Source organism: Capra hircus, chromosome 2, assembly GCF_001704415.2.
Source record: "Capra hircus breed San Clemente chromosome 2, ASM170441v1, whole genome shotgun sequence".
Classification (NCBI taxonomy): Eukaryota; Metazoa; Chordata; class Mammalia; order Artiodactyla; family Bovidae; genus Capra; species Capra hircus.
Window position 1 is genome coordinate 2,910,499 of NC_030809.1, and position 23,860 is coordinate 2,934,358.

The 23,860-nt window shown below is 49.1% G+C and overlaps 1 protein-coding gene across 2 annotated transcripts in view; it reads left to right on the forward strand.

The window, feature by feature from the left end:
* The window catches only part of MINOS1 (mitochondrial inner membrane organizing system 1), a 35,388-nt gene extending 24,184 nt beyond the window's left edge, over positions 1 to 11,204 (forward strand). The window contains exons 2-4 of one of the 2 annotated variants that reach the window (XM_018054827.1): positions 7,886 to 7,933; positions 8,904 to 9,013; positions 10,950 to 11,204. In XM_018054827.1, the coding sequence (XP_017910316.1) occupies positions 7,886 to 7,933; positions 8,904 to 9,013; positions 10,950 to 10,964 (173 nt within the window). In that variant the 3' untranslated portion in view covers positions 10,965 to 11,204. The remainder of the gene's footprint in view (positions 1 to 7,885; positions 7,934 to 8,903; positions 9,014 to 10,949) is intronic. The other variant, XM_018054819.1, reaches the window with a different exon arrangement.

The window sequence follows — 23,860 nt, forward strand, 5'->3', positions numbered from 1 at the left end:
TTAGCCATCTGTATGTCTTCTTTGGCGAAATGTCTGTTTAGTTCTTTGGCCCATTTTTTGATTGTGGACCCAATATTCTTGCCCTTCAGTGCTCAGTAAGTATTTGTTCTTGAAATGCTTTTTATGGGAGCAGAATACATTTATAATTACTGTGTGCAATGCACTGTTCTTCCCAGCTTTTTACACATTTTATGTTGTTTCATCCTTGCTCTTCTCCCCCAGGTATAGATAGGCACTGTTAGTATTCCTGTTTTCAGTACAGAGAAGCTGTTGCCTAGAGAGGGTATATAATTTGTCCAAGGAAGGGACACACCACTAGTAGGGAACCAGTATTCTCAATCCTGTTTAACCTGTTTTACCCCCAAATCTGCATAACACTATAGCTGAAATGTAACCACTGTGTATCCACTACCTACTTTTTGAAAAATAGCACTACCTACTCCAAGAGAAAAGAAATTTATCCCTAGTGCTTTCTACCTAATAAATGCTAATAAATATAGGTTAAGTAAACGTATAAGGAAAAGAAACTATTGGTTCTTGTTTCTCTGTTGATTTTTCATTTGGATCAAGAAGGAAACCACATAACAGCCATCACGATGCATACATGGGACGCCATGAAGCCTTGAGTTTCCTGTCGACTGTCCCAGGGATGAGACTCCAGTTACTGAGGGCTGTGGGAGGGAAGGCGCTTCTCTCTCCAGCCAGTGCCCAGAAGGAAGCGCCTCCCAGCTTGACTTGGTGCCTGTTTCTCCTTGATGCTAAGTGATTTGGGGGAGTTGTTGTCACTCTTGATAAATTGGACATCTGTGGTTTCTGTTGTTTTCTTGAGGGATTAAAGAGTCACACAGTCATAAATTACCCATGCAAAGCACTACAATCCAGAAAATCCAGAAAAACACTTGGTTGTGCTATGTAACAATAGACAGTCTCCTGCAGCTCTTCTGACCGACCTCTCCCTGAGCTTTTTCTCTGCCAGTAGAAAAGAGCCACACAGCGTGGGTTTGTACTCTCTCTCAGCTGTGTATTCTTGGGCAACTCGCTTAACTCCGTTCTTACGTTGCTTCCTCTTCTGTAACTCAGGATCATAGTACACCTCTTAGGCGGTTCCGTGGTTCATATGGAATAATACCTGGAAACGCTGGTACGTCAGTGCCTGCTGCTGCTGCTAATCGCTTCAGTCGTGTCCGACTCTGTGCGGCCCTCTAGACAGCAGCCCACTGGGCTCCTGTCCACAGGATTCTAGGCGAGGACGTTGGAGTGGGTGCCGTTTCCTTCTCCATCATCAGCGCCTGCTGCTCCATAAATGTTAGTGCCTCAGAAGTGTTAGTCACGCAGTCGTGTCCCACTCTTGGCAGCCCTGTGGACTGTAGGCCGCCAGGCTCCTGTCCATGCAGTTCTCCAGGCGAGAGTACTGGAGTGGGTTGCCATGCCCTTCTCCAGGGGAGCTTCCTTACCCAAGGATTGAACTTGGGTCTCCTGCATTGCAGGCAGATTCTTTACCGTCTGAGCCACCAGGGAAGCCCAAAGCACCCCTTCCCCAACAAAATCCAACGCAAGGCATCGACAGTCCATGGGGTCGGTGACGAAAGAGTCAGATACGACTTAGTGAGTGAACAACAGCGGTGGCATCTCTGATTGTGTTTTGAAACTTGGTAATTCCGCATTTTCCTCAGTGTCCCTTTAATCATTAGTCATCAGAGCTGCTTGTTTTCCCGCATCCTCTGCCCACATGTGAATAAACGATCGTTTCTTTTGTGCACTCTTGGAAAGCCATACAGCTGTCGGAATTCTGAAGGCTGGGTCGTGTGCTGTATGCTCTCATTTAAAAGGGCCCTTATCGCGAGTCGGCGTCTCTGGAAGCAGCTCACCAGTGCTGTGAGGGCTTCCACGGGTACCTTTCTTGTCTTCACTCCTTCCGGCCACTGCTGTACTTGTTCTGATCAGAATCCTGGCAGTTGATGTCCACCCTAGAGGCTCCTACAGGTGCTCTGGCCTCTGTGTTGTCTGAGGCCAGGAAGGCTAAGGCCATGCAGTAGCCACCTTCTTAGCCTGTTTCCCACACACCGTGCGGCAGTGTTGCTGCGTGAGAAGCTGATGAACACAGACCACATCTACCATCTTGGGGCCGTTGGCCTGGCACACTTTCTGGGTTAATTCACATGACTTGGCATTTACACGTGGACACCTGGGACAATCTGTCTTTGCCTCAAAGGATTAAGTAACACAGTTTGGAGTTGACTTAAAACTGTTTTTTCCCCCTCATAAATTGGGCCCTGAGCATCTTTCATAAATCAGGAATGTTTCTTGGAAATGTAATTCTCGCTAAACTCAGTCCCAAGGGTACTTTCCTATAAAAGCACATTTTTGTTTTTTTCTGTCATAACAAATGCATTTGATGATTGTAATAGGAATATAATAGAAATGAGTGTTATAGAAACATGATTGAACAGGAAAGAACACCCATTATAAATAGGTCAGTTTGATATTAATCCATGTGCAAAGCATAAATATAGCTTTATTAAACACGAGACAGCTCTAGGAAAATGTTGTATTTTAAAGCAACATGTTCTAGTTCAGCAATGAGTCTGAAGGAATCCCCTATTTTGTTTAAAAAAAAAATGTATTACTATAAACAGTTGCTAATGCCTGTGAAAAAAAAGTCAGCTATGCAAAGAGTGGATAAAAAAGATTCCAGTCTTCAGCTGTGGTTCACCCACAGTGCGATCTTCCTGTGGAGTTGTGTTTTAATGGAGGGAATAACTCTTATGTTTCACTTTTGACATCTTTTGAGTGTGTTCTTAGAGAGGTAGCAGACCTTACTACCGTTTACTGAAGTCTGTGTCAGACTGCAGACACCTCACATTCTCCTAAGACAGCGATGCTCGTAGACGAGCACGCTGCGGGCAGGTGAGGCCAAAGGGCTGGCCAGTGAGGACGCCCAGGGCTCTGAACTGGGCCTGCCTCCCAGCAGCAGCAGCACTCTCGCACCACACTAAGCGGGAAAGTAAGTCTCTCAGATTTTGGAAGCTGTATCTTTTCTTTCCGTCATTTAAGAATAAAGTTGTTTGGCATATGGCTCCTAGACTCTTAAAAGCTTGCTTGTAATTGCTATAGCTTCTCATATTGATAAACTGCCAGTTGAATATGGTACTTAAGTGTTTGCTATTACATCGTGACACGTTATTATACAAAGTAAAATGGTAGATGTAGACCAAAGATTTAGCATTGATAGACTACACACTGGACTTAGGAACTTAGGAGCTCTGTTTAAGATGCGGAGAAGCTGGAGTGAGATCTTAGTTATCTAGTCAGTGATTGATAAATAAAAGGTCTTGGTCTTCTTTCCCCCATGGTCAGTTTTTCATGGACATGTTTTTTAAGTGACTTTCTGAGGATTTTTTTTTTTAATGCTTCCCCCAGCAAATTCCTCAATTGAATGTTCGTTGACAATTACAACTTCTACAAAGTTGATTCCATAGGAACCTTTATTTCTCCAACTTGTTCTGCTTAGGGACTAACATCCAAAGTACATTTCTGGGATTTCCCTGGCGGTCCAGTGGTTTAGATTCCATGCTTCCACTGCAGGGGGCCTGGGTTCAATCCCTGGTCAGGGAACTAAGGTCCTGCCTGCCTTGTAGGATAGCCAAAAAAAAAACCAAAACCCCAAAACATTTATACCTCAGGACTGCAGTCAGATTATGCGGCCCGCTGCTTAATCCTTGCTAGTTGCGTTTGCTTTCTCAGTGTTTCAGTGGCGTCAAGCTTCGTGCCGTGTGGCATGGTGACTTGTCCATATGTCACAGTGATGGCTGTCAACATAGATTCCCCCCCGCCCCCCACACACGTGGGGCTTGGGGTGTGCCCTGGTATGCTGCTGTTAGTTGTTATTCTTTTAAATTTGTTATAAAATCCACTTGGGCGTATGATGGGCAGTATTTTTTTATGTAGTTAGTGGAGTGAGTTCTCCGTTGTTTGGTACTAAAATAGTATCAGATGAACTGTTAAAGAGTTGCTTCTTTCCAAAAATGTCTGTTTATCTACTGGCCCGTTTTATGATGTCCTTTTGGGCACTAAACGTGCATTAAAGGGCCGGGTTAGATTGATTCAGAGCAATTTCTTTTTGAAAGAATTTGTGCCAATTCTTTTTCCTCTTCAAAAGAAATGGTTTCAGAGCATGGGCTTCTTGCCTAATGTCAATTCCATAAGGCTTCTCTGTTTTGGGGTGGTTTTTCTTTCTGCCTTGTTCTCTGCCTTCCCCTTGGTGGACTTTGCCATTAGGAAGATGTGTACCTGCAATCAGGCATTTCTTTACTTTAGAGTTATTTGTCATTCCAGACAGCATGGGCCAAAAGAACAGGCTTAAAAGGGGAGGCAGAGTTATATAAATTTTATTCATAGTTAAATATTTGCTTCCAGGGAAGGTGAAAAATGCTTTGTGCTTTTTCCTCTGGCTTTTTTCTTCTAAGAGAACTTGAAATGCAGCAACAAAAAAGAAGTGGCCAAAGGCCGAGAGAACTCTCCTCTTTTTCCATGTTGGTTTGTTTTTATCGTAAGACAAACCTTTCATGTTTTATTGTTATGAAGTTTAAACCTGGCCTAGAGGTGCCAATCTTTAGTGGAAACAGCTGCGGAGTTGGTGTCCCCTGATCAGGTGGGACTTTCTTTGAAGCAACATGTTGCCTTTTAAAAGAAAATTGAGCATGTGAGAACTTGAACCTGCGAAATTCATCAGCAGCTCCACCATTGTTTATCTCTTGAATAACCGAGATAACTAACTGAAAGTGAAACGTTGGCATTTAAACATCACCTTCTGTGTTATTTTTTCTGAAGGGAACAGACTTGGTATTTTGTGTCTTAAAAATATAGAAATGGAGGAAAAAAAATCACTCGTAAGAATGGAAGATGTTGCAGCTCAGCTTAGGAGCATAGAGTATACTTCCGCTTCAGGCTAGTCTGAACCGTGATTTTGATCCCAGTTTATATACTTGCAAGTAAATGCCTTTAATAGAGCTTCCCTGGTGGCTCAGATGGTAAAGAATCTGCCTGAAACACTGGAGACCTGGGTTCAATCCCTGGGTCAGGAAGATCCCCTGGAAAAGGACACGGTCATCCATTCCAGTACTCTTGCCTGGAGAATTCCATGGACAGAGGAGCCTGGGGTCGCAAAGAGTCAGACATGACTGAGTGGCTGACATACACACACCCGCACCCCTTTAATAGTAGCAGAATTGAAGTGGTCAGGCACATACCTGAACTTAAATGAAGTCTGGAGAGGAAAGATGTTCTCCTCTGTCCTGGTTGGTGTGAAGCCTTTCTCCTCTTTGTGGCTGAGTGATAACTGGTAGCAGTGGCTTTAGCATTGCTCTCGATCTACTGTTAGGAGAAGCTGAGCGTCAGAGAGCTTTCTTCCCTTGGGGCAGAATAGAGACAGGCATGGAATCAGAGGGACAAGGGAAGTGCTGAAATATTTTCCTTTTGGGCTTTTGATTTGTTTGCCAAAAAATTGCCTTCCAGATGGAGAAGACCAAACGCTCTGATTGTGAGCCATTGTGTTTGTACTGGCCTACCTCCCCATCCCACTGCCTGGTTTGAAATCTGTGGGCCAGTCCAAATTCTTTACCTCATTTTCTAGGACCAATTTACTGTCTTACTCATCTTCCAGCTGCAAGGGGGTGAGGCAAGTTACTTTGAAATGGAAGCCCATGCCATTTTAGAAAACCAGGCCGCAGCAGATTCTTGCTGGGGAGCGTCAGGCGCGATGGCTGCGTCTCTGAAGCCCTTGCAGCACCCCTTCCAGGTAGACTTGTGTCTGTGACATGTGCGGCAGGCGCAGCCTGGGGATGGATCTGGACAAGCCCAGCTGGCCTTGTGTGGGCTTGTTGCTGCCCTGGTTGCCTGGCATCCTGGGCTGTCGCATGAGAGGCACACTTTGGTTTTGGCTGAATCCTGCTTCGCTGGCAGTAGGAATCTCGATGCCCCAGTTTCCCTGGGGAGGCATCCGTTGCTCCGGGGTTGGCACTGGGGGATCTCGTGGCTTTGCAGTCTGGCAGACTCGGGCCCAGTTCACTGCTCTTCCACCGACAACGTGTGCTTGAACAAGTCATCTTCTGCATCTGGAAACTGGGGGATGGAACCATGTCAGGCTGCTCTTTGGTTTACAGGAATGTTTGGTGGAGTAGGGAGGGAATGCTGGGTGCTCATGGGAGATACTGGTGTTTGTCCCTTTCCCTTCTCTTCATGTCGGCCTGGATAGGTTAGCCAGTGTGGCCTGTGAACTGACAGGTTCTCCATCACTTCATTAAACTGCATGGGAATTGGGATGACATGAGAGATCCTCAGATGCTGCGTTTTGAAGCTGGGCAGCAGTACCTAGTGCAGGGCCTGTCGGGCAGTACAAACTAATGGCTTCTAACTAAAATCCACATTTTTATAGGGTACAGTCATAGGAAGGAAGCGCATCGTGGCCACATGTAGCGGGTAAGAGAGGACTATCAGAACTCACTCTGGGTAATAACATAAACACTTCAATCAGGCCAGCATCAGCGGGATGGTTACACAGGTGAAGCGGAAAAGGTGTGGGCTAGCTTACTTGCTTAAGATGAAGCTCTCTGTGTTTGGAGCAGAAGGGTCAGGTTTGCTGGCTAAGAGCACTCTGAGTGTTCACACTGCCTAGCCTACATCCACGGTTGGACAGGGAAGAGGCAGGTGAGAATCGGGGCCTTTATGTGGGGCTTAATTGTGAAGAAGTTGGTCAGGGCTCTGTTGGACCATGGGGCAGACACATAGTCAGGAACATCAGGATACTCTGAAAAGCCTGAAAACAATTATCTGTCGAGTCTGAGGAAAAACCAGGCCTTGGCTCTCTTCCTTGGCATGTGTAACGTTACTTTTTTGATAATGGAAAAATAAGCTTATCTCAGAGCTTGGGACATGTGTCTCTACAGTATGTGAGATGACTTTTTTCCTGAAGTGTCACCACAGGTGAATGTTTCTATTTTAATCATTCTGCGTTCATTTAAAGTGTGCCTTATTAAAAAGTATAGCTGGCACTCAAATCTGTGATCATAGGTACTATTTAAGTTGGAGTTGAATTTATGTAATTAAATATATTCATTAATGGTTTTTTTTCTTTTTTAAAGAAAATAAATTATGACCATATCAATAGAATGACCAAGGTTGAGAAAGATTGGTGAAAATGAGGATTTAGCCTTTTTTTTTTTTTGGCCCCAAGCTTAAGGTTCCTGTGAAGTTTGATTTAAAATTCGGTATTTAAAGTTTTTTTTTCCCCACCAGATCATTAAAACAGGGTTGCATTTGTTTTTTCATCTTGAAAGATGGTGGTTAAAAGTGCCCCGTGAGTCAGCGAGGAGAGGGGATTGGCGTCCACGCTTGAGGGCGTGCTTTCCCCCTGTCTGGACACTCTGACTTGTGACAGCAGCTCCTCTGGATCGCTCCTTTCCATCTTCCTCAAAACATCGCCATCACTCACAGTGCTGGCACAGCCCAGGGAGCTTCCTGCTGAGGGCGTTTACCTGACGTGCTGGCCATGGCGTGCCTGGGGAAGGTGGCGCGGGAGCCCGAGGTGCTGGAGGCTGTCTGCAAGCCGTGCAAGAGGATCTTTTCAGAACTGTCTCCTGGCTTGTCCTCCCACCCCTGGGACTCGTCTAGACAGAATGAGGGAGAAAGTTCTTATCCCCTGGTGGGGCAAAGGGGACCACAGGTGTAGACAGAACCTCTGATGACAAGAACGAAGTTAGAAACGAGAAACTTGTCTCTCTACCAAGTTAAAAAAGTCTGCCTTGTAGATGCTCACGCTTATGAAATGCTGCTTTTATTTTTGTCCAGTTACTGTTAAGGTGTTTAACGTGTTTTTCCTCTTTTGTAGGTACTGGCTTTGGATTAGGACTTGTTTTCTCACTTACCCTCTTTAAAAGTAAGTGTGCCTTCCTACCTGTGTGCCTGACGTCCTCGGATATGCGTGCTCATGGCAGGGACACTGCTGGAGGTGCGGCCCCCGGCTGCCAGGATCCGTGTATGGGTTTAGGTAGGCCGCTGTAAAGTGAACTAGACAGAGACTGTAGGCGCAGAAGAGGCCAGAACTGGGTGGGCATCTCCAGAATTCCCCGGGCACTAAGTCAGGGTGCCTGATAGCTCAAATATGATATCATTTTTTAAAAAAAAGCCTGTACTTTATGTCAGTGAGTCGTTTGGCCAAATCTACACACTCAAATAATTCAAATTAGTTATATTTTTTTCTAAAGCAGCTTGAAAACAAAAGTCCTGCTGGTAATAAAAAGAAGTGGACCTGAAATAAATAGGCTTTTTGGCCAGAAATTCTCCTGAGCAAAGGGCAGGCAGTGTCCCTTTCACTCGGTGGAAGAACTTCTGAAGTTTGGTTGTTGAATAGAAGCCATAGGGGTCACTTTGACCTCTTTCCATGAGGAGCTGGTAGGGAAAATGCAGCTGGAGAATCCCTGTGAACCAGTGCTGGTGTGAAGTGATCATCTACGCATTAGCTCAAGCGAGCCTTGTGACTTAGTAGAATCCAAATGTGTGAATGTTGGTGAAGTTCTTACGTGCTTTAAACATTCAGAGGCCTTACTGGTGTTGTTCATGATAAGTTTTAAGAGTTAGTTGAAATGAGCAGATAGTTAGAACTGGCATAGGAACGTTAACAGGCTCAGCTGTGTCTGCTGTTTTCATTTGTGCCACTCACTGAGACTTCAAGCCTGGCCCCACGGGCCCTTAATCGACGCCCTCCCCTGGGCGGGTGGCGAGACGCTGACGGAAGCGTGGTGTGTGCTGAATGCTCGCTGACCCCTGGGCAGATGTGTTGAAGCCAGAGGAAAGCTTTATTCTCTCCTCACAGTCCCCTCTTGGGGTTCTCCTTCTCTGCTCACCAGGAAGGACGTGGCCGTTGGCCTTCGGCTCTGGAATGGGGTTCGGAATGGCTTACTCCAACTGCCAGCACGACCTCCAGGCGCCGTACCTCCTGCATGGAAAGTATGTCAAAGTATGTACAGAGGTGACGCTTCTCTTTCTTCCTCCTGCCTCCTCACAGAGCTCTTTAGAGCGCAGATAAATAATAAATACGATAAATGATAAATGAACTGAGGTCTTTGTGGCACCACTGAGCTCATAAGTGAATCATCGACTTGAATCATGGCACAGTAAAGCAGATCCTTATCAAATTCTCCTTTCTGTAGGCAGCACTTTTGTTCAGGATCTCAGAGTGCCCGGTAAACATCTCTCACACATTCAGGCTAAACCTAAAGACTTCTGAGCTCAGTCGTGCTTCTGCTTCCTCCTGAAGAGGGCACGTTCTTGACTGTGAGTCCCGCCCAGTTCTGCTGCAGTCTTGTCTGCAGATGGGTTTTAATGATGCAAAGAGGATGCGGAAGTTTAACACAGGCCTCAAGTGAAGGACATACCGCGTCTCCTAAAGCTTCTGTGCACAGCAGCCTCCGGACGGAGATGCTGTTTGTTTTTGTATCCTCGGGGCTTGGAACAAAGTAGGTGCTCAAATAAATGTGAAATGAGTGAAGTAAGTTGTGTATCTTATTAGACGCGCTGATGGCCTCGGGCCTCAGGCTTACTAAAGCATCACCGTTACACAGCACCACCTTCATGAAGAACTTCTCGGGATGTGCAGAGCCGTCTGCCTTCTTGCTTAACCTTGAGCTAGAATCACTGGTCTGGGCCGTAGCCGGGGCCAGGGGAGAGACCCCAGAAGCCAGGACACCCCCATGTGTGCTTTCTGGGTGCTCTGGAGTTCTTCCCTTCTTTTCTCACTTGATGAGGGTGGTAATTTCTGCCTACGGGACTGCTGTGCAGATTAAATGTGAAAATGTCTTCAAGCTCTGAGGTGCTGTATAAACAGAAATATTGGTTATTACAGTGGAGGCCAGCCAAGATAGGGTGACTGACTCGTCCATTGTTCCACCGTACTAACAAGGAGGGCAGAGAATGGGGTACAAATGAGCGTCCCAGCTTGGTAGCCCCTATCTGAGAAGGTGCGTAGACGGCCAGCTGCCCACTGGCCAGCCTGTGCGGGCCTGGGGAGGGGACTGGGAGCAGGGGAGGCGGAAGAGCCTCGCACTGGCAGGCCCTCAGTCGTCATGACCAACCCCTGCGCCAAGGCCAGGGTGGCTGCCTGGGGGCTCGCGTGGGTGGAGGGCAGCTGCATGGCACCAGCGCTGACCACGGGCAGTTTCCCTGGTCCCGGCTCCTCCCCTCTCGGCCGCAGCTGAGTCTGGAGGAGAACGGAAAGAAACAGGGAGAGGAGCTTTAGGTCTTTTAATTGTTTGAAATGTTTTCATTACTCCAAACTGAGTTGTCATGGATAAATGGCTCAGGGTGATTATATGTGTGTGTATTTAATGGCTGGGAGTTGGAAAATGCTGTTAGAGGTTTTACAGCCTCGTGCGTGCTGCTCCGGCGCGGCCTGTAACTTTATCTGAACTCAAGTCTATGCCTCGATGTTGTCAGCCTCTAGTCTCTGAAGAGAGGAGCAGGACCGCGGCTTGGGGCTTTTCCAGTGTAGTCGTAATATGGGGTGATGATTGCTAAGCGCCTGCTACGCCTCGTGGGCCATCCCGGGTGCTTTATCTTTCTGTTCCTTCTCTAGACCTCTCCCAGGAGGTCTGCGACGGAGGTTTGATGACCCTCGTTCAGCAGATGAGAAAACTGCACTTTACCGAGGTTAGGAACTTGCCAAAGCTCCCAGCGTTAGTAGGCCGTTTGATTGCAGGGCTGCGCTCTCTCCAGCCACGTGGGGCTTGTCCTTTTGGTGGGCGTTAGCCTGGTGGGCTATAGATGGTCCTCTTGTGAGTGGGACACGTTTCAAGCAGATGCCGGTAGGGCCCTGTGTGCCTGCCCCACAGCGGCAGGTTAGAGGGGCTCGCCAGAAGGCCGAGCGTGCCTGCTAATGGAGTGTCCTTCCTTTCCAGGAGCAGGAGCAGTGACTCACACCTGAGAAACACCCCAGTGGGAGGGCAGGAGAAACCACGTTTATTCCTCAGGAACACTGAAGCGCCCCGGAGTGAGCCGGCACTCTCCGTAACCGCGTCACCAGTAATGCTTTCAACTCCAGCACACTGTGTACGTGTTTGAAACCAAGTCTGTTTCTTGTTTTGTATTTTCTCTCTGGAAATTGCAAGGAGATGGTCTTAAAATAAATAAATTAAACTAAAATCGGCAGCCCAGCGCATGGCCTGCGTTTCTTTGCCTTTGGTCTGTGAGCAGGAGGAGTCTGTCTGAACTGCCAGCAGCTGTAACCGCCTGGTCCCAGCCTCTCTCAGCGCCTTCCTGGAAGCACAGCCGTGGTGCGTTCCTCCCCCCTCGCCCCCTGAAGTATAGTTTTCAGCACTGCTTCCACCTCATAAACCGGAGCTTGGAGAGCGCAGTGTGTTGTCCGAGGAAGACGATGAGCATCCAGGGGAGCCGCGCTTGCTCTGGCCGTTAGTCTGTAGAGCCGGCGTGTTGTCCTGACCACTGGACCCGGCCAGCCCATCTCGGCCGTGTCTGCTGTGCTGGGGTCAGGCAGCCGGCCGTCTCGGCAGGTAGGGAGCCTCACTGTGCTGGTGGCTCACCCCGTCGACATCACAGTTCCTCTTAACTTCAAGGAGCTCGGCGCCCACTGGCTGGGCCTCGGCACTGGGGGCTTTGGCCCAGGGACTGGGGAGAGGTCTTGGTTTGCACGGCTGGCCAGAAGGCCGCATTTGGGGTTGATTTCATCGTCGTGTAGCACCAGGAGTCCAAGGGCAGAAGGGCCACTGCTGCTGCCCCTCTCTGAGTTTGTCCCTTTGGTTTCACCGGAATCAGAGAGGCTAGACATAAAGCGGGTACTGTAGCAGATTGTTCTGAGAACGTGAAGGGCCTCAGAAGTCAGGCTTCCGTATCTTATTTCTCTCTATTAATGAAATTAAGATGGGGAGGACTTGATCCCACTTGTCCCTTTAAATGTTGACTGACCGTCTACGGTGAGCTCAGTACTGTTACAGGCAATGGAGATAAATGGACGAAAGGCAAGACACAGGCCCCTTTGAGGAGCTGAGAGTCTGATGCACAGACAGAGTCTTGTGACGTTGGAGGAGGAGGGGTATAGACGAAGGGCAGCCAGAGCGAAGGATGGCCTGGCGGAGGAGGAGGGAATGTGCAGCTGATTGGACCTTCCAGACAGGAAGGGAGGAAGGTAGCTTTTGCAAAGGCTCAGAATCACGGCAGTGTGTTTTTTTGTTGGGGAGCAGCGGGAAAGTCAGTTTCACCAGAGTGTGCAGGGTCCGGAGAGGTGTGGGGCACGGAGTGAGCGTCAGGGTAGAGTTGGGGTCTCTACCAACGGGGAACGCTGATTAGACAGTTCTTGCAGGTATCACAGTGAGCAGATTTAAGGCAGAACCACCTTCTCCCTGCTTCCTTCCTCAGCCTTCACCCCTGCTCCCTTCCCAGAAAGGTGTGCTGCGCTCTGGACCACAACAGGCAGCAGAGGGCCCACCAACTGTCCAGGCTCCTCTGCTCTCCTCTGCTCTTCATTTCTGTGGGTCAGTTGACGCCCGCGGGTGGGCTGGACGCCAGGACTGTGGGTCTCAGCTGCCGCCTTGCACAGCCATTCTGTTGCTGCTCGCTTTGCCCTCGTCATTCCGTGATTGAGCGTGATTCCGTGATTGATTCCGTCGCTTCACTCCTGTCTGACTCTGCGATCCCCTGGACTGCAGCCTGCCAGGCTCCTCTGTCCTGGGATTTTCCTGGCAAGAATACTGGAGTGGGTGCCCTCCTCCAGGGGATCCTCCCGACCCAGGGATCAAATTTGCGTCTCCTGCATTGCAGGCGGATTCTTTCATCTCTTAGGCTTGTCATCTCCATACTTGCTTTAAAAGTTACTATTTCCCCCGTCCCCCCAATCTTCCCCTCTTTATTCAGGCAGAAAGAATAACAGATCCCCTTTCCAAAAAAGACAAAAAGAGCAAACACGCCCACTAATTCTCCAGATATGCCAGGAGAAAACGGAGAGGAAATGGACGCTGGAGTCCGACTTCTCTCTCTGTCTCATTAGTTGTTGGGTTTTAGGCATTTATTTGCATGGATCCCTTTGCCCAGCATCTTGGAAACACCACCCGTGTGTTTTGAGAGACTGAGCTCTGGGGGGCAATAGTTCTGGGCAAAGGCCAGCCAAGGGACGCACTGGCTGTCTGCTCTCCCCGCAAAGCACTTTGCCTTCCCGCCTTGTGGCTTTGAGCAGAGACGGGCCTCACGCACACTGCTCCATCTTGTCCCGTCTCCCTGCCCCCGTCAGATCAGCCTGCAGAAAGTCCCAGCACGCTCGCAAAGGCTCACCTTCTGTTCCACTCAAAGTTTCCTTAGAAATCCACGTCCCCTGGGGCCCTGTTCCCCTGTGGACTTGTGAAGCTTTGTTTCCCGCCTGCCCTCCTGGAACCAAATACCAGGGAAGCCGTGGGTTTGGGGAGAGAGCGGTGGGGACCCTGCTGGGCCCAGGACACCAGGACGAAGCTGCGGCGCCCCAGAAGCGGCCCGCCCTGCCAACATACACAAACACGCGCAGTCTGAACTTGACACTCTGTGATTGGGCCCAGAACAATATGTATTTTGAATTCGTTTACGTGAATGACTTCGGCGTTTGAGGACCCACTGGGGGAACCTTTATCAGGCTGCACTGGCCTTGTGCAGAAGTCTGTCTTTGTTCTGAGAAGTGGCCTCGGAACACACCCTCTTGAGCTGTCTCCTGGATTGTCGTCCCCTCTCCCGTTTCAAAAGATGTGTGGATGCAGTCTTGAAATTCTGCCTGCAGGAGAGGCAGACATTGAGAATGAAGGAAGTAATCTATGTACTAACTTCCGCTTTTCCTTTTCCCAAACCTCACTGTTTACTTTTTTTTTTAATGTAACCAAGCCATAATTACATTTTACTTGTCGTGGTTCAATCTGATTGTATTGTTGAAGGACTATTTTTGAACCTGTCCAAATAAACTCTGCCAAGTCTCCCCACAAGGATGTAACAGGGCTGGAGCAGCCTTCACCCCGAGTGGCGCTGAGACAGACCATCTCCTGTTGCGTGCTTTCTGATTACAGAAATGTCAAGGGCTGGGAGGGAGAAAGTGGGAATTCTCAGTACCGAAAGGAATGTTAAATTTAGAATCACCAGCTCATCTGGAAGCCATCACCACTCTCTCTAAGTGTGCCGCAAGCACCATTTCCCCTTGGACACCACCAGGGGTGATGTCAAGCTTAACAGACCTGGGCAGGAGCGGGGCGAGCGGGGCAAGCAGGGCTCGCCGAGCAGCCTCAGCCTCTTGCGGGGTGAGTGTGAGTCAGGGTGACCGCTAAAGCGGTCAGGCGCCACAGAGGCGGGGCAGGGGGGAGGAAGAGGTGGGGCTTACACGAGGAGAGCGGTAGGGTTCCCAGTCTAAGACCTGGGTCCAAGTTCCTGCTCCACCACTTAGCTGGATGTGACTGGGAGTCGCGGCGTTGGGGCGGGGAAGGGGGGGTGGTTCCTCAGTCTTTTCAAACTTCAGTTTCCTCTTCAATAAAGAGGAAAAGGTCATCTCTACCTTATAGACACTGGGGGTCAAATGTATACCTAACAGGAGTATCCAAAAGGGGGTGCCTCTATTTGAATCAGTACAGAGTGCATGGTGTTACTGGTAGGTAGTCAGGGGGCTGTTCTAAAATGCTGCTGCTGCTGCTGCTAAGTCACTTCAGTCATGTCCGACTCTGCAACCCCATAGATGGCAGCCCACCAGGCTCCCCCATCCCTGGGATTCTTTGGGCAAGAACACTGGAGTGGGTTGCCATTTCCTTCTCCAATGCATGAAAGTGAAAAGTGAAAGTGAAGTCGCTCAGTCGTGTCTGACTCCTAGCGACCCCATGGACTGCAGCCCACCAGGCTCCGCCGTCCCTGGGATTCTCCAGGCAAGAATATTGGAGTGGGTTGCCATTTCCTTCTCCAGTGCATGAAAGTGAAAAGTAAAAGTGAAGTCGCTCAGTCGTGTCCGACTCCTAGTGACCCCATGGACTGCAGCCTACCAGGCTCCTCTGTCCATGGGATTTTCCAGGCAAGAGTACTGGAGTGGGGTGCCATTGCCTTCTCCGGTTCTAGAATGAAAAGGGCATAATCCTTGGGCTCAGGGAGTTGGTTCTTAGAGTGAGGTCTGAGGGAGAGAACAGGTATCTCCGATGAGTTCCTGCTAATAAAGAGGCTGAAAATTGCTGGAAAACAACGCATCTTCATGCACCAGTATCCGTGTCTTCATTCCTCTGCTCCACCGAGACACTCCCTAACAGGAAAAGCCTCCTGAAACTCCACCCGAGCTTCTCAAAGACCAGAGTCACTGAGCACACGGCCTCAGTGCTAGACCAAGAGGCGAAGGAGGGAAAAGTCCACTGAAGAAGTTCAGTGGGAACCCGAGGCCTCCAGGAGCTTCTGCTCTGGTAGGAAACAGGACCGCATTCATCCTGATTCCGCATTCCGGGTAATTGGCTTCAGTTGTGTGATCCTCACTTAAGGGCGCTCAGAGCCAGTAGACATAAGTGAAGGAAGACGATGTCAGGAATCCTGGAGGAATTCAGGAGTGGGCAGAAGCTGAGTCTTTAATAGGGAAGAAACTGGGACTAGTAAAAGGAGCTCATTATCAACTGTCAGTCATCTTTATTCCTGGTCTAGCCAGTCTGAGCCTGGCAGAACGTAATTTGATCACTTCAAATGAATATATAATAATAGTTTGTATTTATTGGGCACCTGCTTTGTGCTAGTCATTATTCTAAGGCTTTCTATACATTGTGATGCTTACTTTTTACAACAATCTTGTGAGAGAAATACTATTACATTAATTTTATAGATGAAGAAACAGGTTTTGAAAGGATAAGTTCACTTGTTCAAGGATAAACAGCTAAGAGGTGATACAGGCAAGATTTTTACCTGATTCCAGAACCCAAACACTTAACTGCTCTGCTATGCTGGTTGAAAGCTCTTTAAACTGGAAAGGGTCATACATAAATAAACATGATGTGATACAAACCTGATGGAATTAGTTGAAAGTAATCAGAGTCCTCTGCATATCTGAGGTTATTGATATTTCTCCCGGCAATCTTGATTCCAGCTTGTGTTTCTTGCAGTCCAGCGTTTCTCATGATGTACTCTGCATGTAAGTTAAATAAGCAGGGTGACAATATACAGCCTTGACATACTCCTTTTCCTATTTGGAACCAGTCTGTTGTTCCATGTCCAGTTCTAACTGCTGCTTCCTGACCTGCATACAGATTTCTCAAGAGTCAGATCAGGTGGTCTGGTATTCCCATCTCTTTCAGAATTGTCCAGAGTTTATTGTGATCCACACATTCAAAGGTTTTGGCATAGTCAATAAAGCCGAAACAGATGTTTTTCTGGAACTCTCTTGCTTTTTCCATGATCCAGTGGATATTGGCAATTTGATCTCTGGTTCCTCTGCCTTTTCTAAAACCAGCTTGAACATCAGGAAGTTCACGGTTCATGTATTGCTGAAGCCTGGCTTGGAGAATTTTGAGCATTACTTTACTAGCATGTGAGATGAGTGCAATTGTGCGGTAGTTTGAGCATTCTTTGGGATTGCCTTTCTTTGGGATTGGAATGAAAACTGACCTTTTCCAGTCCTGTGGCCACCGCTGAGTTTTCCAAATTTGCTGGCATATTGAGTGCAGCACTTTCACAGCATCATCTTTCAGGATTTGAAACAGCTCAGATATGCAGATGACACCACCCGTATGGCAGAAAGTGAAGAGGAACCAAAAAGCCTCTTGATGAAAGTGAAAGAGGAGAGTGAAAAAGTTGGCTTAAAGCTCAACATTCAGAAAATGAAGATCATGGCATCTGGTCCCATCACTTCATGGGAAATAGATGGGGAAACAGTGGAAACAGTGTCAGACTTTATTTTTTTGGGCTCCAAAATCACTGCAGATGGTGATTGCAGCCATGAAATTAAAAGACGCTTACTCCTTGGAACAAAAGTTATGACCAACCTAGATAGTATATTCAAAAGCAGAGACATTACTTTGCCGACTAAGGTCCATCTAGTCAAGGCTATGGTATTTCCTGTGGTCATGTATGGATGTGAGAGTTGGACTGTGAAGAAGGCTGAGCGTCGAAGAATTGCTGCTTTTGAACTGTGGTGTTGGAGAAGACTCTTGAGAGTCCCTTGGACTGCAAGGAGATCCAACCAGTCCATTCTGAAGGAGATCAGCCCTGGGATTTTTTTGGAAGGAATGATGCTAAAGCTGAAGTACTTTGGCCACCTCATGAGAAGAGTTGACTCACTGGAAAAGACTCTGATGCTGGGAGGGATTGAGGGCAGGAGGAGAACGGGACGACAGAGGATGAGATGGCTGGATGGCATCACTGACTCGATGGACGGGAGTCTGAGTGAACTCCAGGAGTTGGTGATGGACAGGGAGGCCTGGTGTGCTGCGATTCATGGGGTCGCAAAGAGTTGGACACGACTGAAGCGGCTGAACTGAACTGAACTGAATCAGAGTCAGTGTCATTGAGTTTAAATTGATAAGAACAAGTTGATCCAATTTGAAATTAGCTATATTTGTTAAAAATAATAACTGTTTATTAGTCAGAAATACAATTGTCAAGAAAGGAGGTAGTCTTAAAAGAATAAAAACAATATAATTGTTAATCAGAGCTTCAGGTCAGTATTATTGATGAGTTTTGCCAAATCCTTGCACGTATAATAAAGCATCATGCTTTTATTCATTGATATATCTTAACACCTAGAAACACTTTTGAATTCATCTTGTTTCTGGCTGTGCTGGGTCTTCGTTGCTGCGCGTGGGCTTTCTATCGTTGCGATATGTACGCTTGTTGCAGAGTGTGGGCTCTATGCGTGGAGGCTCAGCGGTTGCAGCTTGTGGGCCCTGGAGCACGGGCTCAGTGGTTGCAGCTTGTGGGCCCTGGAGCACGGGCTCAGCGGTTGCAGCTTGTGGGCCCTGGAGCACGGGCTCAGCGGTTGCAGCTTGTGGGCCCTGGAGCACGGGCTCAGCGGTTGTGGCGCCTGGACTTAGTTGCCCCAAGCCATGTGGAATCTTCTCGGACCAGGGGTCAAACCCACGTCCTCTGCACTGGCAGGCAGATTCTTAGCCATGGGGCCATCAGGGAAGAGTCCTCAATTCGTTTTTTTAGAAGACATTATTTGTGGACAGTAACATGCACCCCCATCACTAGGTAGAAGATGGAAGACCTTTTACTAATGTGTAGTGGTGATATCCTGGAGAAGGAAATGGCAACCCACTCCAGTGTTCTTGCCTGGAGAATCCCAGGGACGGGGGAGCCTGGTGGGCTGCCGTCTATGGGGTCGCAGAGAGTCGGACACGACTGAAGTGACTTAGCAGCAGTAGCCGCAGCAGTGGTGATATTCACTGCCTTTATGGTTTACTTTCAAGGGGTTAAATTCATTTTTATAAGTTTTGATTTTGATTCTGTTTTATACTTAGAGAAAAGGGGAAAATAATGCAAGGAATTCCTTTGTGCCCTTCACCCTTGTTTACCGGTTGCTCACATTGTTTCTTTTATCATTCTTGATGTGTGTATGCAGAGTATTTTTTTGAGCGGAAGTTGGAGATATGCCCTGCTGGCTGCTGCTAAGTCACTTCAGTCGTGTCTGACTCTGTGCGACCCCATAGATGGCAGCCCATGAGGCTCCCCCGTCCCTGGGATTCTCCAGGCAAGAACACTGGAGTGGGTTGCCATTTCCTTCTCCAATGCATGAAAGTGAAAAGTGAAAGTGAAGTCACTCAGTCGTGTCCGACTCTGTGCGACCCCATGGACTGCAGCCCACCAGGCTCCTCTGTCCATGGGATTTTCCAGGCAAGAGTGCTGGAGTGGGTGCCATCGCCTTCTCCAGAGATATGCCCATTTACCCCTAAATACTTCAATGTATGTTTTCTAAGAATAAGGATATTTTCATGGAGCCATGGCACAGTTATCAAAATCAGGTGATTAACATCCGTACGACAGCATCTAACCCATGACTCACGTTCAGAACAGCGTGCGGTCTGTCTGCCCCCAGCCTCGGGTCCAGCGCGTCTCCCATCTCATCCTTTAATCCAGAACAGTTCGTCAGCCTTTGCTCTGGATCCTGACAGTTTTGAAGAGTGCAAGCCAGTTATTTAGTGGAGTGTTTCTCGGTCTGGGTTTGTCTCGTGCTTCCTCGTGATGCGACTCAGGTTCTGCAGTTTTGGCAGAGATGCTTTTGAGTCCTTTTCAGTGCCTCGCACCAGGAGGCACCTGCTGTCCGTTTGTCTCAACATTAGTGATGTGAACTTTGGGCACTTGGTTAAAGTGTTTGCCTGGTTTCTTTCCTGTAAATCTGTTATTTTTCTCTTTTGTAATTTATGCATAAGTTGTGAGGAGATACTTTTGAAGCTGCTCCTTATCAAACGATCAGAGTTTTAGCATCCGTTGATGGTTCCCCAAGTTCACTATTCCTTATTATTTGACATTCTCTGAGGAAAGAACTTTCCCTTCTCCCTCATGTATTTGATCGTCAGTTTATATCAGCGTGGTCTTGGGGGTCCTCATTAAATTATTATAATCCATCACTGTCAATATTTGCTATTCAGGTTGTCCAGATTTGTCTAATAGGAGCTCTTTCAATCTGGGGCCTGTATCTTTTGACATCTAGTCCATTCTTTTCTCTTATTTGCTTTGCCCCAGCCAAGGAGCCAGCCATTTCTCCCCGTGGCCCTCGTTCCTTTTGGAGGAGAGTGGTGGTTGGAAGCGAGGTCAGTGAGTGTGCTCGCTGTGGTCGGTGTGCCCTTGCTCCTGGGCCTCAGCAGGCGGCGCTGTGGAGTAGGGTGTGCGGTCCCCGCCTCTTCTGCTCTTTGTCTGCATGTCTCCCAGGGTCTGTCCTTCCTTGCTTGTCCATCTCTTGTCTGTTGCCCGTCTATCAAGACCTAGAGTACGTTTTCATTATCACTGTATTTATGGAATAGTTTTGTCCTTAGTATGTTTCAGTTAGGAAGTTGCGTTTACTGTAACCCCTAAATTAACTGGCTTTTTAAGTGGGTGGCCCAGTGGGCATTTCCACGGGTCCGTGACTTGCAATTGGAAGAAAGGCTTCCCCAGATTCTGACCGCAGAGCATCCCCTGTTCTCAGCCGAGCCGCCTCCCTGGGTCGCCGTGTGAGCGTGAGCAGGCCGCATGATCGCTCTGGGCCTCCTTGTGACCGTGGTCACGGTCCCTGCCTGCCACACGGTGCGTGTGTGAGGTCAGGCATTCTGTTGCTGAGGAGAAGAGTGAAAAAGTGGAATGCAATTCTCATATAATCAAGTGTGTAACAAATTACGATCAAAAGCCTCACCCCCCTTTCCCCTGGAGGGCAGGCCATTGTGGTATCGCCTGACGACTCTCACAGGAACTAGGGGAAGGCCCACCGAGACTCCCTCTTCTCCACGGACGGCTCCCTGGGGGCTCAGCTGGTCACGGGTCCGCCTGCAGTGCGGGACACCTGGGCTGGGAAGATCCCCTGGAGAAGGGAAAGGCTCCCCACTCCAGTAGCCTGGCCTGGAGAATCCCATGGACTGTATCGTCCAAGGAGTCGCAAAGACTTGGACACGACTGAGCAGCTTTGACTTTCACTTTTCTCTCCATTGTGGACTTTATGGATGAAACCCAAGTTCTGCTTTTTTGTTTTTCTTTTTTAGCCAGGCAAAGTCCTCTTATCAAGGAGTAGCAAGGTAATTCTAGATCTTCCCTTAGCCTATATAGACACCTTGAAGAGCAGGAGGGAGAGCCACGGAAGGTGAGACGTAGGACGTGTCCATCAGCGTCCACATCTCAGGTTTCTTGACTTCTCTCCCTTGGCCCCAGAAAGCAGCCATGCTTCTTCTTGGCCCAGACCTGCGATCTGTAAAGCCTCGGTTCGGCTGAGGAAGGGGGCCCTCGGGGGACGGTTCTCACCCTGCCAGGATCTCTGTCCGCTCTTCCGGGGGCCTTCAGCCCCTCCCCCTCCTGTCAGGCTGACTCAGTCTAACGCATGCTGTTTCCTGTTCACACGTTCCCAATAATGAGCAAAATATCGTTCCACATGTCTTAGCCTAGCGCTGAAGGTCCTTCACCACATGGAATCCACCTGGCAATGCAGGAGACATAAAAGTCGCGGTTCGATCCCTGGGTCCGGAAGGTCCCCTGGAGGAGGGCGCGGCAACCCACTCCAGTGTTCTTGCCTGGAGAATCCCATGGACTGGGGAGCCTGACGGGCTGCAGTCCATGGGGTTGCACAGAGGCAGACATGGCTGCGCGACTGAGCACGCACATGCCTCAGTCTCCTCATCTGTAAATGGGAGCAATCATGCCGATGCGGGTCTCAAAAGTTACCGCGGGAGCGCACGAAGCTCCTTTCGCGCGGTGCTTGGTGTAGAGTCGCCTGAGACTGTATTATTATCGTTGCCCCCTTTGCATCCATTCTCCACCTGGCAGCCTGAGTGCTAAACTGGATTGTGTCCATCCTCCACTCACAGCCTTTCGGTGCCTTCTCACCCCACTGGATAGAAAGCCAGAGTCAGCAAAACGGACTCTGGGACCGCCTCCAATGCCAGCCTCCTGGGGCCAGCCTCACCTGCCCGTCCACCAGCTCCCTGTTTTTCTGTGCAGCCTTTCTGTCCCCGCTGTGCGTGAGCACACTGGTTGTTCCCGCTCTTCCCCCAGGGTCCCCACAACTCGCCCCCGTCACCTCCTTCCAGGCTTTATTCAGCGGGTCCTCCTTAGGGAGGTCGCCCCAGACTGCTCTGGGTTTCGTAACCCTCCCTGCCCCGCCCCGCCCCGCCCCGCCCCGCCCCCACCCCACTTCTCTGCGTTTTCTCTCTAGCCTTTATCACAGCTCCACAGACTGTATCTTGCCCGACATATTTTGTTGGTTGTCTGTCTCCTCCCACCAAAATGCAAGCTCCCCGAGGGCAGATATCTTTACCGTTTTGGAGAGATTCTGTTTTGTTTGGTTGGAGGCTTTTTGGTTTTTTCTTTTTTCTAACTGCCACATCCTTAGTGCCTGAATAGAGCCTGGCACATAGTAGGCACTCAACGAATGCTCATAGAAAACCGAAATGTCACTCTGTCACCTCTGTCTCAGTCATGCTGGTTGTCTACTCCTGAAACACGCTTTCCTAGGAGTGACAAACGCATTCAAACAACATGCATTTATTTCACAAGCCATCAGTATCCCTTTCGGCGACTTCCCAGAGGAGCGCTGTTAAGAAGGATTCCGAGGCTGGGACTTCCCTGGTGGTCCAGTGGCTAAGACCCTGCACTTTCCATGCAGGGGGGCCCAGGTTCAATCCCTGGTCAGGGAACTAGATCCCGCATGCCACAACTGAAGATGCCGGGTGCCTCAGCGAAGGCCTGACACGGCCAAACACACAAATATTTAAAGAAAAGAGAAAGCAGGCTGAGGCTGCTTCTGGGCCAGCCCAGAAAGTGTGTGTTGGCGGCCGCTGCTGTGGTGCTCTGGAGCTCTGAGCGGCACGTGTCTGTCCAGTGCAGATCAGTGTTTCCAGGTGCTTTCCTTCTGAGTGTGAACTGCTTCCTCAACCCGCCCAAGTCCTGCTCACACCTCGAAGCCCTTGTATAAACGCTCATTCCTCCAGCAAGCCTTTCCCAGGCAGACCAGCCCCCTGAGGCTACCGTCTCCTCTGAACCCTGTGGCCTCGTGCTGGGCAGCTTCCTTGTCAAAGAACGTTTCCTCTGCCCTCTGCTTTCCAGCTCTGTGTGTCTGCCCTTCTTCCTTCCAGGGCAGGCTTATGCTTTACTCTGTCTCCAGTTCCTGGTGCTGTGCTAGACACTTAGTAAGTGGTCAAATATATATATGTGTAATAATATGTATCAGTTCAGTTCAGTTGCTCAGTCATGTCTGACTCTTTGCGACCCCATGCACTGCAGCACACCAGGCCTCCCTGTCCATCACCAACTCCCAGAGCTTGCTGAAACTCATGTCCATCGAGTCGGTGATGCAGTCCAACCATCTCATCCTCTGTCGTCCCCTTCTCCTCCCGCCTTCAATCTTTCCCAGCATCAGAGTCTTTTCCAGTGAGTCAGTTCTTTGCATCAGGTGGCCAAAGTATTGGAGCTTCAGCATCAGCTCTTCCAATGGATATTCAGGACTGATTTCCTTGAGGATGGACTGGTTGGGTCTCCTCGCAGTCCAAGGGACTCTCAAGAGTCTTCTCCAACACCATAGTTCAAAAGCATCAGCTCTTAGGCACTCAGCTTTCTTTATAGTCCCATCCATACGTGACTACTGGAAAAACCATAGCCTTGACTAGATGGACCTTTGTTGGCAAAGTAATGTCTCTGCTTTTTAATATGCTGTCTAGGTGGGTCATAGCTTTTCTTCCAAGGAGCAAGCGCCTTTTATGTATTGTTTTGATCAAGACTTTTAAGGATGTAAATACCAAACTCCTTCACATCAGCTTAAGATTGTAAGACACTGGAGAAGTTCAGAGAGTCCAAGGAAAGTGAATCTTGAGGGGTGAGAACCAAGCCCTCGTCAGCTCCTTCAGCAGGCAGCGTTCTCTAGAATCCTGTCTCTAACGCGATTCGGCTCACCAGCCCAGTCCCCGCGCCTCCCAGTTCAGGCTCCGGAGAGACAGGACTTGACTGACCCGGCCCGGGTCAGCTGTGTCCCTGGGCCACGCTCTGGCCAGGAGGACAGGCTCGTGGGGAACACACTTGGCCGCTGGCATTCTTTGTGTTGGCCGGCGGATGTGGTCAGAAGCCGGGTCCCTGGCAGCGGGGCCGCACAGATGCCCACGTGGTGGTCTTTTGCGCCTTCTCTTTCTCCAGTATCCGTGTTCCTAAGCAGGAGGATTCTTCAGTG